This window comes from Trichechus manatus, unplaced genomic scaffold (assembly GCF_000243295.1).
Source record: "Trichechus manatus latirostris isolate Lorelei unplaced genomic scaffold, TriManLat1.0 scaffold00033, whole genome shotgun sequence".
NCBI lineage: Eukaryota > Metazoa > Chordata > Mammalia > Sirenia > Trichechidae > Trichechus > Trichechus manatus.
Genome location: NW_004443969.1, coordinates 6,977,176 through 6,992,889, shown reverse-complemented (window position 1 = coordinate 6,992,889; position 15,714 = coordinate 6,977,176). Strand labels below are relative to the sequence as shown.

Below are 15,714 nucleotides of genomic sequence, written 5' to 3'. Positions count from 1 at the left end.
CTGTCCTTTTCGTGTTTATAGAAATCTTTTCTCCAAGCTCTCCCAACATAAAGTGTCTTTCAAGCAATTTAGGGAGGTTTGCTATGCAAAGGTGAAATCTTGCCATACCCTTTCTTTCTACCTGTGTGTTGGAAATTTTGGAACAATGGAGTTCCTACATAGTAGCAACATCTAGCATGTGCTGCTACCAGCACTCTTATTATAGCCACTCAGCCTACAGCTTTGAGCTTGCTGTGTCTGTAGGTCAGTTGTGCACCACTACCAGCCCATTGCCAGCCCCCTCTCCAATTTTTTCTTGAGCTGAAATCTCTAAATGAATGGAGAAAAATAGCTCCCAGTGGAAAACTCCTATTTCACTCCTACAGAACAGTCTAGAAATTTTTCACTTGTTATCCAGTTTCTTCAATTCAGGGGCCAGAAATGAGGGATGTATGAGGGTAATTCCTAAGTTCTTTTAGGTAGGGAAAATAGTTTCATTTAACAAAAGATATACATAAGCTTCGTAAGTTTTTCTCAATTCATTTCCGTTAGCCTCACAGCATAGATATGGATGTGTGTGTCTGGGTAGGGAGTGGTATATAGGCAATACCAAAGTACGTAAGGAAAATATATTGGTTGTTAGAACTAAGAGTGCTATGGAGAAAAATAAAGCTGAAAACGGGTCTGGGAAACCCATATCTTAGTTTCTCATCGTTAAATGGTCTAATATTTGTCATCACAGTTATTTTTATGGAAAATTGGATAAAGCTATTTTAAATGAAAGTGGTCAATATTGTTATTTGAAATTGCTTTTAAACCACAATCCAGTGATATCTACATTTAATGGTTGAAATGTTTGTATTCTATTAATCTTTGCATAACTGCCTATTTTAATATTCAAGCAACTATAATCTAAAAGCCGTACACTTAAAAGTCTTGAAGTTTGGTAATAGAAGAGAAAATGGACATTACCTTCACTTTGTAAGATGATTTTCCTTTGAGAAGAGGTGTATAAGACTCTATTATAAAGACTAAAAAACTCCTTGCCATCAAGTCAATTCTGACTCATAGCGACCCTGTAGTGATCCTATAGGACAGAGTAGAATTGCCCCGTAGAATTTCCAAGGAGCAGCTGGTGGATTTAAACTGCCGACCTTTTGGTTAGCAGCCATAGCTCTTAACCACTGCGTCACCAGGGCTCCATTATAAAGACTATACTCACTAATTGGCAGACACTATGATATATGCTTTACTTACACTATTTTACTTAATCTTTACAACATCTCTCTAAAGTAAGTATTATTTATCCGTCTGATAAAGATGAAGAGGTTAAGGCTTAGAGGAGGTTAAATAACTTGCTCAGCGGAACACACCTAGTAAGTATCAAAACCAGGATTTGAACCTAAATCTCTGTAATCCAAAGATCAAATTTTTAATCAGTACACTATTTAGCAACATCTGACTTGAGCTAAGCAGAATGAACAAATTGTCCAAGCTGCATTCCGGGGCTCGTATATGATTTAGTCCCTACCTACCTCTCCAGCTTAATTTTAGAGTATACCCTTCCCCCAGCCCCTTTGCTCCCAGCCCCACTGAGTTCCTTTCTGTTCCTCAAACACCCCACCTCAGGGCCTTTGCATATGCTGTTTCCTCTGCCTTCATTGCCCTTCTTCCTTTTCTCTACATGTTTGCCTCCTTCTTCTCTTCCAGGTCTTAGCTCACATCTCATTTGCTCAAAGAGTCCTCTTCTGACCACTTTATCTAAAGTAGCTGCCCCTCCCTATTTAAAGCCTTTCTTATCATTGTTTATTTCCTTCATAGAATGTATCTGATCTGAAATCAATTTGTCCATTTATTTATTTTCTTATTTATTGTATGTCTTCCCCTACCTACAGGATGGAAGTTCCTCAAGGGCAGGGGCTTTTCTCTCTTAGAACAGCAAAGTGTACCTAATAACACTTAGAACAGCACCAGGCATAGAATAGATGTTCAAAAAATTATTGTTGCATGAAGAATGGATGATCACTATGAAATTAATGCATTTGTTTCTAGTTGGGAATTGTTGTTGTTAGTTAGCATCGAATCCATTCAGACTCATGGTGATGCCATGCCCCATAGGATTTTCAAGGCTGCGACCTTCTGAAAGCAGATTGCCAGGTCTGTCTTCCAAGGCATCTCTGGGTGGGTTTGAACTGCCAGCTGTAGTCAAGCACTTAACAGTTTGTGCCACCCAGGGACTCCAGTCGGGAATAGTGTCTTTTAAAAAATTTTGGCTGAACATATTTGAGAATTAATGTCTTTGATGATTTCAAGTGCTCTAAATCATGTTTCAGCCTTCATCAGAACATGTAACCCCCTAATCACAGACTGTTGCAACTTCCTGTGATAGCAGAGATTTCTGCTTTGGTTTTAACATGCCCATTGGTCTTGTTTAATTAACAAACTATTCAGTAGTAACCTGACAATGTTATTTAATAAGTACAAAACTCTTTAGCTAATTATCTGCAATAGAATTATAGTGTTATAGAATCATTTTTTTGTTTGTTTGTTTTTTTAGCTAGAGAAGGACTTAGTACACCTTCTAGTCTAACTGGAGAATTTTGGAAAGGCAAAGAGGCTTCTTCAAGACTACCTTGGCAGATCCAGGATCAGAAACTCCAGACAGGGCCCTTTCCTACTACACTGCCTCTCCCACCCCCCGTCGCCCCCTTACTATAATGAATATTCCTATAGGAGCAATAGATTATGTACAACATTTAATCATAAGAAATCTGTATTTGAGAAAGAAACATATCAGTGTTAACCAAAGCTCCCAGTTTATTTCAAATCCAGAAGAAAGAAAACAGTAGCTTCCATGGGTGCCCTAGCTCTTCAATTAGAAAGTGAAAGAAGTGTCAGATTCAGAATAAAACAGTGTCATCAAAATTGTATACATTGTATTTTATTCTACAGTTAGAAATTGAAAGTCTATTGCCTATGAACCTCATATTCAGAGATCACCAATTACAAAATCAGATTCAATAACCTATGGATTTTTCTGAATAATTACTTGTGTGACAAATACAAGCAAACAAAAAACAACAAAGCAAATACATTGCTTAGTTTATATATATAAGGAAACAAAGGAAAATGAAGTGTCTTTTGTCATGACCAGTGAATATGGGCAGTGCACACATACCCCTAGAAAATTAAACCCATTGCCGTTGAGTTGATTCTGACTCATAGTGACCCTATAGGACAGAGCAGAACTGCCCCATAGAGTTTCCAAGGAGTGGCTGGTAGATTGGAACTGTCGACCTTTTGATTAGCAGCCTGAACTCTTAACCATTGCACCACAGGCTTCATGCATACAGAAAGCACCCCCATATTATTTTAAAATAGTGTTTTGGCTAGAAAGTGACTCTCAAATGACCAGCAAAGTGAAGACCTGTATTTTCTACTTTATTCTGATTCTTCTTAGGTTAGCAACTACGTTGGCTCCCTTACTTTCACACCGTAGAACACAGACCCCTGTGTAGATGGCTATGACATAACATTAAGGCTTTTTTTGTGTAAATAGAGGATTTTTAGGCCGAATCTGTTGAACTCCAGCTCTCTTCAGTACTTTGTTTATAGAGCAATCACAGGATGTGGGGAAAATATTATTCATCCCAAATGACTAAGCATGCTGGTCACAGAGCAGAGGCTCGCAGAACTGGAAGGGACCCAAGGGATTATCTTGTCAAAAACCTTCCTTCTGGAGATAAGGGTAGACTCTGAGTGTCCTGGTGACTAGTGTAATGAGGTCTTCTTTGTCTTTCTGCGTGCAGGAATACATGGATTCCAATAAATACCTGGAACATCTGTTAACTCAACTGGAGGAGCAGCACAGAAGCCTCTGGAGGTGAGTTAAATGTATATCCTTATCTTGTTTGCTTCCTCAGGCAGCAGTATTTATAAATTTTATCTTGATCATGGAGGCAGGGAGTTGGAAAAAAGGCTTCTTCTTCCACTTGGTGCAAGAGACATTTTGAAGCACAGAAATGATCAGAGGCTACCTAGAGAATACCATCCTTTGATGAAAGTAGAGCAACAGTGCTAAAAGTTATCCTTGAGTCAAGGACATGCTCAGAGCTGGAACCTATCTTGACTCATAGTGAAGGACGGTGGAAATTGTGAAACTTATCAAGGGTAAGAAATTAATTTGCCCAAGGCCACATGGCAAGCTTATAATGCTGTGGGAACTAGAATCCAAATTCTCTGACCCTTGCTTGTTTAATATTATTTGATTCTTCCTCTAATTAAAATGTAGAATAGGTCTGCTTAAACTTTCTGATTATCTTAATATTAAAAAGAAAATTAACAGTTGCCCTCACGCCATCCCCAACTCATGGCACCCCCACGTGTGTTAGAGTGGAACTGTGACTGATTTTTTGGGAAGTTGATCACCAGGCCTTTCTTCCAAGGCATCTCTAGGTAGACTCAAGCTTTGAACCAGGGCTTCGAACCAGTTCATTCCAAATTTTGTCTTAGTTGTCTAGTGGGTGGCTTTAACAAACAGAAATTTATTTTCTCACAGTTTAGAAGGCTAGCAGTCTGAATTCAGAGCGCTGGCTCACGGGGAAGGGCTTTTTCTTTCTCTTGGCTCTGGAGGAAAGTCCATGTCCATCTGGACAACCTCTTCTCAGCCGTGTCCATAGGCAGGCCTCTCTCTGGCCCTTGACCAGCCTCTGCCCTGTTCTGGCAAGTGTTAAAAAGTTCTTTAGCTCCTCTAGTAAGTGCTCAGAGGCACTAACAATTTGCATTTCCAAGTTCCCGGGAGATGCTAATGCTGCTGGTTAGGGACCAATTCTGAGAACCACTAGTAGAACAATGGTTCTCAAAATTTATCATACATCAGAGTCACTCGTAGATTCTGATTCAGTATAATGGGTGGAAAAGCAAATTCTCAGCAGGGGTTCTAACTGCAATGAATTGGTTAGCAACCGAGAGTGTTAACCATTTGCGCCACCCAGGGACTCCTCTCTTAATACTAAGAGAAGTATTTTAAGAGTGGTGTTGTACAGGTCTATAATGATTTGTTGTTATTCTATGAAAGAGTAATATGGTAAATTCTGATTCTAGATGAGGAAAGGTATGTGAGTAGGTTTGGGCAGGTAATTAGGAAAAAAAAAAGTGAGTATAAAAGAAGTTATACTCCCAAGTCACTCATTCATTTCATAGGTCTTCTTGGGAATTGAGACCAGAACAGATGATTGCAATGTCATTATCTAGATTTTCACGGTCCACGTGGTCATGATGTTCACAGGTGCTACTATGGAATTTGGGATCTTTTTGTAAATTCCTATAGCTCTTGTTAATACAAAATAAATATGCTAATGCTTAATTCTATGATGCCTTAACATCATATGAGAATTTTTTATATAACTAGCTTTATCTCCCCACGTGTCAGTAAGCCCCTAAAGTGCTTTATTTCTTTTGTATTTCCTGGCAGCATTGAGGACAATGTTCATCAAACCTGTTACCATCAAGTTGATTCCAACTCATAGTGACCCTGTAGGACAGCGTAGAAATGCCCTATAGGGTTTCAAAGGAGCGGCTAGTGAATTCGAACTGCCAACATTTTGGTTTACAGCCAAGCTCTTAACCACTGAGCTACCAGGGCTCCCTGTACACAGATATGTTGTGTAAATATTTACTAACTCTCTGGCTGTCTTGCCAAACTTCATCCAAAGCCGTCAACATTGTTTTCTGTGCCAGGCCATGTTGCCCTTCTTGTGCACCATTGAGACAGATTATAATAACCTTAAAATTCCTCATCACTGGGTAATTCTTGTTCTTGAGTAAAGTGCCAGATAGTTTAAATTTTGATGCTATTATATTATTTTTACAAATGACAGACAGTTTTCTGGTTTATTTATACACAGAAAAACTGCTAGTAGGATACAACAAATGTGTTCAATTTTGTAAGCCTGTTTGCCACTAACAGACACATCAGTTAATTTTATATAACTTCAAGCAATATTCACTAGATTTGTTTTGGGGAGCTGTAACCTGGTTTTGATATAGTTTTATTTTATGAGCCAGTGTATTATATTAATAAACTCAGCAACAATGTATTTATGGTTGTATGACTTTAAAATATATTTTCCATGGATACTCTGGAAAGTATATTTTTAAAATTATTTAATTGAATTGTAACATTTTATTTCAACTATTTGCAGAGGATATTTTGTTTTCCCCATCTTCCAAGAAAAAAATACAGAAAAATAATGAATACTAGCTGATGAAAGAAATTTAGAGTTGAATTTTGTCAGTAAATGTATCTTATATAGATCACTGGGGAAGAATAACAGATTCACCAGATCTTTGAAGCAAAAATCCAGCATGGAAAAGTCTTTTTTTAAAACTGCTTTCTTGAGGTAGCTAATAAAAACCTTTTGGTCTTCTCAGATATGATTACATTAAAATGCCATTTCAGGCATGAACTTAACATAAACTAAGAGCTCAGAATTTTGTGTGCAGTTGCTTCCATTTTCCTTCAGAGATGAAATTATTGCTGTCGAAGAAGTGAAGTCTTATATATAGTGTCAGAAAATCTAATAAAAAAGCTCCATTTGAATAACAATGGTGGGCAATAATGACATTTGAATAGTCAGAATAACTACCAGAGAGAAAATGGAAATGGGTAGCATTGAAAAGAAAATGAAAACCAATAATAGGAGATTTATATACTATTTATTGAATTATGAAATTACACTTGATTATATTTTGCAAATAGATCCTGACTTGACTGACTTAAAATGGTAGGCTTTATGATGGTTATTACAATATCATAACTACAACAGTGGCCAAATTTTTTTTGGTGAAGGATATGTGAGTGACAGTGAGCAGTGTGGGAAATCCTTTCTGGTTTTGATTAAATTTCTTAAATGCTTTATTCATGAGTTAGGGTTGAATCTATGATGTGCAGAGGATCATGGGAATAGCATGCCCTGTACACAAGCACAACTGGATTGCCTGAAGTTAAACAAATGTTTCCATAAATCAGTATAGACTCCCTTTCTGATTTTATTAAGCCTTTGATTTGTGGCTGCTACAATTTTCGTGGAGTGGGCTACTTATCATTGCTGCTGATATTAACCGATGGCCTTCCAGTTATTTTCAAGCTAACTTGTAACTTAAGAGAAAAGACAGACAGATTCTGCATATTTAGATCTTCCAACAATAATTGTGGTAAGCATTAATTTATGGCCACCATCTTTGATGATTAATCAAAAGCATAGCAGGCACAAGTCACGCTCTTACTGCCGCTTGCTGAGTGATAAAAGAACTGGACAAATGATGGTAGAGGATTGGGTGCAAGGATTTAAAAAAATGTCTTCTCTCATTTTCATGGAGGCGAGCTACTAGTCTTTAATAGATTTTAGTCATTTCTTATAGCATAAACATCTGCTGTGACACAAAAATATATTGTGATCATGCTCTCAAGATAACTGGTTATTTTAGGGTCCTGTTTAGTATTCTACTGAAATAGATCTCTAATCTATCTCTGAACTCCCAAATTGCAAAGGAATTTGTGGAGTTCAAATATAGCTCTATAGCAATGAGCAGTCATTAGCTCAACTGCCTTTTTTTACACCAACAAATCCTTTCTAAAGAGGAAAACTTGTGTGATTTCATCTGAAGAAGAATCCAGAACTTAGTCTAAGGCTTGAGGACAAATCTGTGTGGGTTGAAAATAAGCACAACTTGTATACTAGTCAACACTGAAAGGTAATCATTATCATATTTTGCATGTGGACTTGTTTTAATGTGGAAAGTTAGGATTAGGAGAGAAGGGCTTTTTTGCACTTGGTATTTTTTAATCATCTGTTACTATTTCTGATTTGACTAAATATATCTATGACTGACAAGAAAAATTCTAAGGAAACAACTGCTGGGAATTTCTTTTTCTTAACATTTGATAGAAATCTTTGCCAAGTTTGAAATTAAGAGTTTAGAACAAACATAAACAGTTGGAAAATACAAACTGAATCACAAATATTTATAGAATTGAAATTACTCTTTCATGCCACATATGTGAAATCATGTATGAAAAAGAGAAGCAGCATAAAACTGTAGTAATAGAAAGAGGACTGGCTGGGAATTCTGGAGACTTGGGCTCTGGTTCTGGCCTGCCTAGACTGGTTATTGGATAACTTCCACCAGGGCTCCTTAGAACATGTACAGAAATTATACAGACATGTATAATTTTATTTTTCTATATCACTAATGGAGCCCTGGAATGGTTAAGAGCTACAGCTGCTAACCAAAAGGCTGGCCATTCAAATTCACAGCCGCTCCTTGGAAACCCTGTGGGGCAGTTCTACTGTGTCCTGTAGGGTCACTATGAGTCGGAATCGACTTGACGGCAACTTTTTTTTGTTGTTATGTGATCTATCTGTATGTATATTGATTTAGGGAGTTGCCTAGCATTTGAACCTAGGTCTTCTGGCCCAAGGACATATCAAAAGGTCAGAGTGAAACTCTACCTTAACTTTTTATAAATACATGATTTCCCATTTCTTATCCGACTCATAGCAATGCCATTGTGACAGAGTAGACCTGGCCCATAAGGTTTTCTTGGCTGTAATCTTTATGGAAGCAGATCCTAGGTCTTTCTCCCGTGCAGCTTCTGGGTGGTTTGAACCACCAGCCTTTCAGTTAGCAGCTAAACACTTAATTGTGCCACCACGGTTCCTATAGTATATAAAATGTAATTTTGACTTTTTCTTTTTTAATCCAAACTCTTTCTTTCTAGGAGCATCTACTCTGACTAAGGTTCTAAGGAACATACTTTTGGATATGGTAACCTATCCAGTTGATATCTACATATATAAAACATGACTTGTATCTCTCTTTTTTCCCTCCCACGTCTCTGGTACTCAGCTGGGTGACTTGGTGAAAGACCATCTAGGAGTGTGAGGAGACTAGGTTGTTAGTAGGAGAGGAAAGTAGATATGTAGAAAAGACAATTCCAAGTTCTTCACCATTTTCCCGAGGGTCAGCCTAAGCCTCAATACCAGATTCCAAGAATCTGTAGAACTGTAGATTACATGGAGCCCTGGAAGTGCAATGGTTAAGAGCTTGGCTGTTAACCAAAAGGTCAGCAGTTCGAATCCACCAGTCGCTCCTTGGAAACTGCATGAGGCAGTTCTACTCTGTCCTATAGGATTACTACGAGTCAGAATTGACTCTGTGTTTGCCCTAGTAAAACACTTAACCCCTATTTCCCCAAGGGAAGAAATGACATTTCCTACGTCACCAAGGGGGTGGGGGTAGAGGAAGACAGTACTGAATTGTAAAGCATGGATAGATCCTTAGCTGGAAAATCCCGTAAGGTTCATCTCTTCCCACCATAACAGAATGATTTTAGTTTATCCAAAATTATTTAAAAAAGATTTTTCACTTTTACTTTCTGGTTTGCTTGTGATTCTTACTTTGAGGAAAGAAATGGGGGGGAATGGGGGGGCAGCTGGTAAAAATTGTGCTTTCATCCTCCTCATGATGCAAATGTTGCTTACCTGACACAGTGAATACTCCATAGGATGATCCATATTCCAAATACTCATTTATGGTCACTGCAATTTTGATGTGTTCAGATATTTTGGGGTGGATATAATTGGCAGCCATACCTAATGTTCCTTCTAGCTATAAATCTATTTCTGTGAAGTGTGAGTATGAGAAAATGTGTGTGCATGTGTACAAGTGATATTAAAATTGCTTACTGGAAGACCACATGCCATTATTTTATCCCTGGGAAAAGAAAATTCTTTGTTAACATGTTATCTAGAAATTATCTCGTAGTTGTAAAACAGAGGCAAGAAGCAAAAGGACATACGCCCCAAGCAGATCAGCCTCAGAGCCTCTTGGAGATTTACCTTCTATGTATCCTAGAATCATATTATCCAGACATCTTAAGAATTAGCACGTCTCTATCCTCATGTGGTTAATTTATGTAGACTAAAGAGGTGCCAAGTATTAAACAGGTTGCCTTTGCTGTAATCATAGACTTCCACTGGGAGATCTTAATTGGCAACAAGTAAAATTGCTCTGCATGAATTCTTAATGATGGACACGAAATAAAATAAGAACTGTGATTTTTTTTTTTTAACCCTTCAAGAGAAAAAGAGTCTATCTCTGGTGGAAAAGAGGAGCCCTGGTGGCACATTGGTTAAGTGCTCGGCTGCTAACCAAAAGGTCAGTTGTTTGAACCCACCAGCCATTCTGCGGGCGAAGATGTGGCAGTCTGCTTCTGTAAAGATTCTAGCCTTGGAAACTCTGTGGGGCAGATCCACTGTGTCCTGTAAGGTCGCTATGAGTCGGAAACTTTGGTTTTGGTATTTTTCTGAGGGATAAAATGTGTAGCAAACCGAGAGAGCTTGGTGTTCTTTAATAACAATAAAAGCTCTGAAAGCAAAACCTCATGCTATGCCAGCTCTATAACAGCTCATGGATTCCCCGCTCAGTATCCCTGTCCCACTCTCATCCCTATCCACCTTGACCTGAACTTCTGAAGCAAAGCTGTATCCTCATGCAAGTGTAACAACCACTAGGGCCACCCTTGAAGCCCATTGATATTGCTCCTCAGTTACCCACCATGGGTTGTTGTAGTCAGTCCCAGACCTCTGCCACAATAAGAGTCTTGCACTACTTGTACCCTCTACCCGGCACAAGGGAGAGTAAATTAAGGCAATGGAAAATTAGGTATTGCCAAATGCTCCCAAAGTCATGTCATTCCTGGCCATGGTGGGAAGGGCTTTGGGCTGAGCTGTAGCCTCAAAGGATACTTATTATAAGGCTGATGGTACTGCCTTGGGAGTCACCAGGTGGTGCAAACAGCTAACACGCTCGGCTACTAAGAGAAAGGTTGATGGTTTGAGACCATCCAGAGGTACCTTGGAAGAAAGGCCTGGCAATCTACTTTCAAAAAATTAGCCATTGAAAATCCAGTGGAGCACAGTTCTACTCTGACACATGGGTTCACATGAGTAAGAGTAGACTCCATGGCAACTGGAACTGGTAGTGCTTTAGAGCAACAGGGGATCATTCAGGCTTCTTCTCATATCCCTGAAGCCCCTGATTAAGTAATATCACTGTCTTTAAAGTGACTTTGCTACAGAAAGGGCTAATAGAACTAAGAACCAAAAGATTTCTGGGTTGATTAAAACAAAAGATCACCCAGGGTTCATATCTGACCCTGCACCCCTAGGAGTAATCAACATTACAGTTTTTATTTAAGTGCCCTGGTTGCACAGTGGTTAAGAACTATGGCTGCTAACCAAAAGGTTGGCAGTTCTAATCAACCAGCCACTCCTTAAAAACCGTATGTGCAGTTCTACTTTGTCTCATAGGGTTGCTATGAGTCAGAATCGACTCAACAGCAAAGAGTTTAAGACTTGGGTATAACTGTAGTGAACAGTGAGGAATTCAGGTCTAGAATTCTTTGTAGTTAATAAATAAATTACAGTATAGAGTCATTACATTAACCTACAAAGATATAAAATGTTCCTTCCATGTAACTGGGGAAATATTCCCACTCTAAAGATGGATTTACTGCAGAAACAGGGATCTGAGTTGAATAATGTTGTACAAGTAAGTCCACAGATGAGTTTAAACATAATAATACTTCTAGTTTAAACAGGTTTATGTTCTTCAAGAAACATTCCCAAAGTACCAAAAAAATATTTCAACATCAATAGGATTTGGTGGGCACTCAGAGACATTTACCACTATTTAATCTAAAAACACTTGTTTCAAACATGTGTTATTTTTATATTCATGCTTATCTGAATATGATGACCAGGAAACGAACGTGATTTATTTATCTGAAATTAAAGTAAGGAGCCTCAAGCAAAAGGCATTTTGTAGAATTATTTGGGAGTAATAAAGATCACAAATATTCCCTACTGAGTTGAAAGAAGAAAAACTCCAGCAGGCAACAGTATAAATGACCTGCTTGACATAGATGCATGTGTTAAAGCTGAAGTGGACCCACAGTAAGGGATGACAAAGTGCCTTTTTTCTGGGAGTGGAAATGAAATGGGTAATTTACCACGGCCTTGTATTTCATTTTAATTTTAAAGGAAAGAATTCACTAACTTGTTAATGTATGGGTGCACTTGTGATTTTTTTCTTTTAAGGCACTGTTAGGATTGAACTCTACATCCATCTCTCTATCTATCAGTAACTCTGGAGTAAAAAGAAGGAGCCCTTATGGCGCAGTTGTTAAACATGTATCTGCTAACCAAAAGGTCGGTGGTTCGAACCCAACAGGCGTTCCACTGGAGAAAGATGCGGCAGTCTGTGTCTGTGAAGATTACAGCCTTGGAAACCCTGTAGGGTAGTTCCGCTCTGCCCTATAGGGTCGCTATGAGTTGGAATCGACTCAACAGCAATGGGTTTGGAGTAAAAAGGGGTAATGTGTTTGCTGCTGCTCATAGCGACCCTATGTGACAGAGTGGAATTGCCCCATAGGGTTTCCATGGCTGTCATCTTTATGCAGGCAGATCACTAGGTCTCCCTCCTGCAGAGCTGCTGGTGGGTTCCAACCTCCAACCTTTCAGTTAACAGCCAGTGCTTAACCACTGCACCACCAGGGTTCCTAGGAACATATTTAACCCATTGCCGTCGAGTCAATTCTGACCCATGGCGACCCTATCGGACAGAGTAGAACTGCCCCACAGGGTTTTCAAGGAGCAGCTGGTGGATTCAAACTGCCAACCTTTTGGTTAGAAGCTGAGATCTTAACCACTGCGCCACCAGGGCTCCAGTAATGTATTTGTTTACCCTCAATTCTTTTTGAGCCTTCCAGTATTCCAGGCTGGGAAGGATTTCTAGTCCCCACCCTGGGAGGTGTTTGGACCTCTCTGAAAAGAAGAAACACAAAAGGCAGTTTTTTCTCAGAGGCTGTAACCATGGCACATTGTGCACTTTTCCATTACAAATTAAACCTCATAAATAATCCAGCAAAGACCTGAAGGTAGAAAGTTGCCTGTCTTAGTTATTTACTGCTGCTGTAACAGAAATACCACAAGTGGATGGCTTTAACAGAAATTTATTCTCTCACAGTCTAGGAGGCTAGAAGTCTGAATTCAGGGTGCCAGCTTTAGGGGAAGGCTTTCTCTCTCTGTAGGCTCTTGGGGAAAGACCTTGTCATCAATCTCCCCCAGTTGAGGAACTTCTCAGCACTATTCTCCTGGCTCTTGTTTCTTGGTGGTATGAGGTCCCCATGTCTCTCTGCTTGCTTCTCTCTTTTATATCTCAAAAAAGATTGGTTTAAGACACAACCTAATCTTATAGATTGAGTCCTGCCTCATTAACATAACTGCCACTAATCCCATCTCATTAACATCACAGAGATAGGATTTACAACACATAGCAAAATCACATCAGATGACAAAATGATGGACAGTCACACAGTACTAGGAATCATGGTCTAGCCAAGTTGACAGGTATTTTTGAAGAACACAATTCAATCTATGACAGTGCCCTAGAATCAAAGAATCAGGAATAGGTTGAAAAAATTCTAAAGTAGTTGGTAGAGTCATACTGTAGATATCTCAGAGCAGAGACAACTTCTAAGATTGCAAATGTCTGTTGGAGGGTTGGTTGGGGTTGGCAGCCTCTGGCGTGTTTCCTGGCCCAGAAGACCTCATAGTGCTGTTTTATAGGGATCTGGGCTTACTCGCTGCTAGCGGTCTGCCTTCTGCTGAAAGCTCACTGGTTAAATATTATATATGTATTCTCTGTGGAGATAATCTTATATTTTCACCAGATGAAAAAGCCTGCCTGAGAGAGAAAGTTAAACCACTCCAGCCTTCAACTCTGCTCAACCACTTTAATCACAGTTTATTAGCACACAAGTACTCTCGCTTAGACCCAGGGCTTCTCCGGTTCTTGCCCCTCCTTTTCCTGCCATCATCAGGACACACTGTCTCTGTGAGGCTTTTGCAGAATATTCCAAACATGCAACAGTGGCTGTCTCCTTAACCCCATGACCTCTACAGCACATCACTCTCTATCACACAGTATTATTTTCTAATTGTCTCATGAGGGTACCGGTCTTGTATCCCTTAGGGACTTTGACCTGTAAGACCAAGTCTTCTCATTCCTCATCTCTTTCATAGTACTTAGCATAAAACAGACATCTTCAAACATAAAACTTCACCAATCTTGAAAGCATAGAAATCTTTGGGGGCAAGTTTTATTCTCTTAGTTCCTAGGTGACTACTATTACCAGTTCCAATTGCAGTCAAGTCAACTCTGACTCATGGCGGCACCATGTGTGTCAGAGTAGAACTGTGCCCCAGAGAGTTTTCAATAACTGTGATCTTCCGTAAGCATATCGTCAGGCCTTTCTTTTGAGGCCCAGAGAGTTTTCAATAACTGTGATCTTCTGTAAGCATATTGTCAGGCCTTTCTTTTGAGGCCCCTCTGGGTGGACTTGAACCTCCAACCTTTCAGTTAGCAGTAAAGTGTGCTAACTGCACTACCGAGGGACACCAACTGACTGTGATAGAGCCTAGAGAATTTTAGTCTCTATAAATAATTTTCTAAAGCTATTGTGGGGAATGAGGAAGAATCAAGAGGAGAAATTGTTATAGACTTATATGTTCATGAAGGGTAAGCTCAAATTGTAAGTCCATGTAAGGAAAAATAAAAAAAGTCAAGCAAGTAGAATAGTAAGTCGTTTATCTGAGTGCTGTGCAAATGCTAAATGGGATACACAATTTAAAGTTACTATTAAGTGGTTAAGCATTTGGCTGCTAACCGAAAGGTTGGCGATTTGAACCCACTAGCCACTCTTCGGAGGAAGATGTGGCAGTTTGCTTCCGTAAAGATTACAGCCTTGGAAACCCTTTGGGACAGGTCTACTCTGTCCTATAGGGTCACTATGAGTCAGAACTGACTCAACAGCAATGGGTTGGGTTTTTTGGTTTTATTAGAAGGATGGAGATTGGGATATTTAATGAAGACGTGAATGTGTTATTAGTGATACACGAGGCCAATAAGAATGCTTGCTTCTCTAGAGACTTTTCTTTCACACTTCTTTTAAAATTCAGTCAAGAGTAAGAAGTTTTCAGGCATGTCCAGTCTGCATAATGAGTCATTGCAGCTTACAGGAAAGGCTCTAACCAGTAATAATCAAATGTGCTTTTCTGTCCCACTATTCTAGTCCACTGAGCTACCAATTGTGATCTTGCACTGCAAACAGCCTTATCAATAGAAGCAACAAAGAATATTATACTTTTGAAAGAAAGCAATTAAGAAGAGAATATCATACGTGAAAAAAAATCCATGTAAAAAAATCAAGACCTATAATATTAAAGTGGTTTTCTTTTTCCCCACCTTGTATAAAGTGAATTAGAGAGCAATTGTAGACACATAAATCGAATTACTTTTACAAATAGAATCAGGGCTTAACCTGAAAGGCTAGAAAAGGAATACTTACAGAGAAGGTCTTGAGAATCTAAGCAAGACGGACGTACACTGAAGTCAGAGTGCAGCTCAGGGTAAATAATGATGAAGCAGGCACCCAAATGGAGAGCAAGTGTTTCAAACGATTAGTGGCAAGGAAGTCAGTGGGGGAAAAAATGATGAAGAAACAACAGCTCAAAGTAAATTATAATTATTATGCCAGCTGGTTCCTTTAGATAACCTACTTATAAATATCAGTTGTTGTCAAATGGATTCCCATTCATGGCAACCTTC

At 39.1% G+C, this 15,714-nt stretch overlaps 1 protein-coding gene across 1 annotated transcript in view; it reads left to right on the top strand.

The window, feature by feature from the left end:
- The first annotated feature begins 3,711 nt into the window (after window positions 1–3,711).
- NCKAP5 (NCK associated protein 5) overlaps window positions 3,712–15,714 on the top strand; it is a 739,553-nt gene continuing 727,550 nt past the window's right edge. The window contains exon 1 of the mRNA XM_012555176.2: window positions 3,712–3,862. Within this exon, the coding sequence (XP_012410630.1) occupies window positions 3,759–3,862 (104 nt within the window). The 5' untranslated portion in view covers window positions 3,712–3,758. The remainder of the gene's footprint in view (window positions 3,863–15,714) is intronic.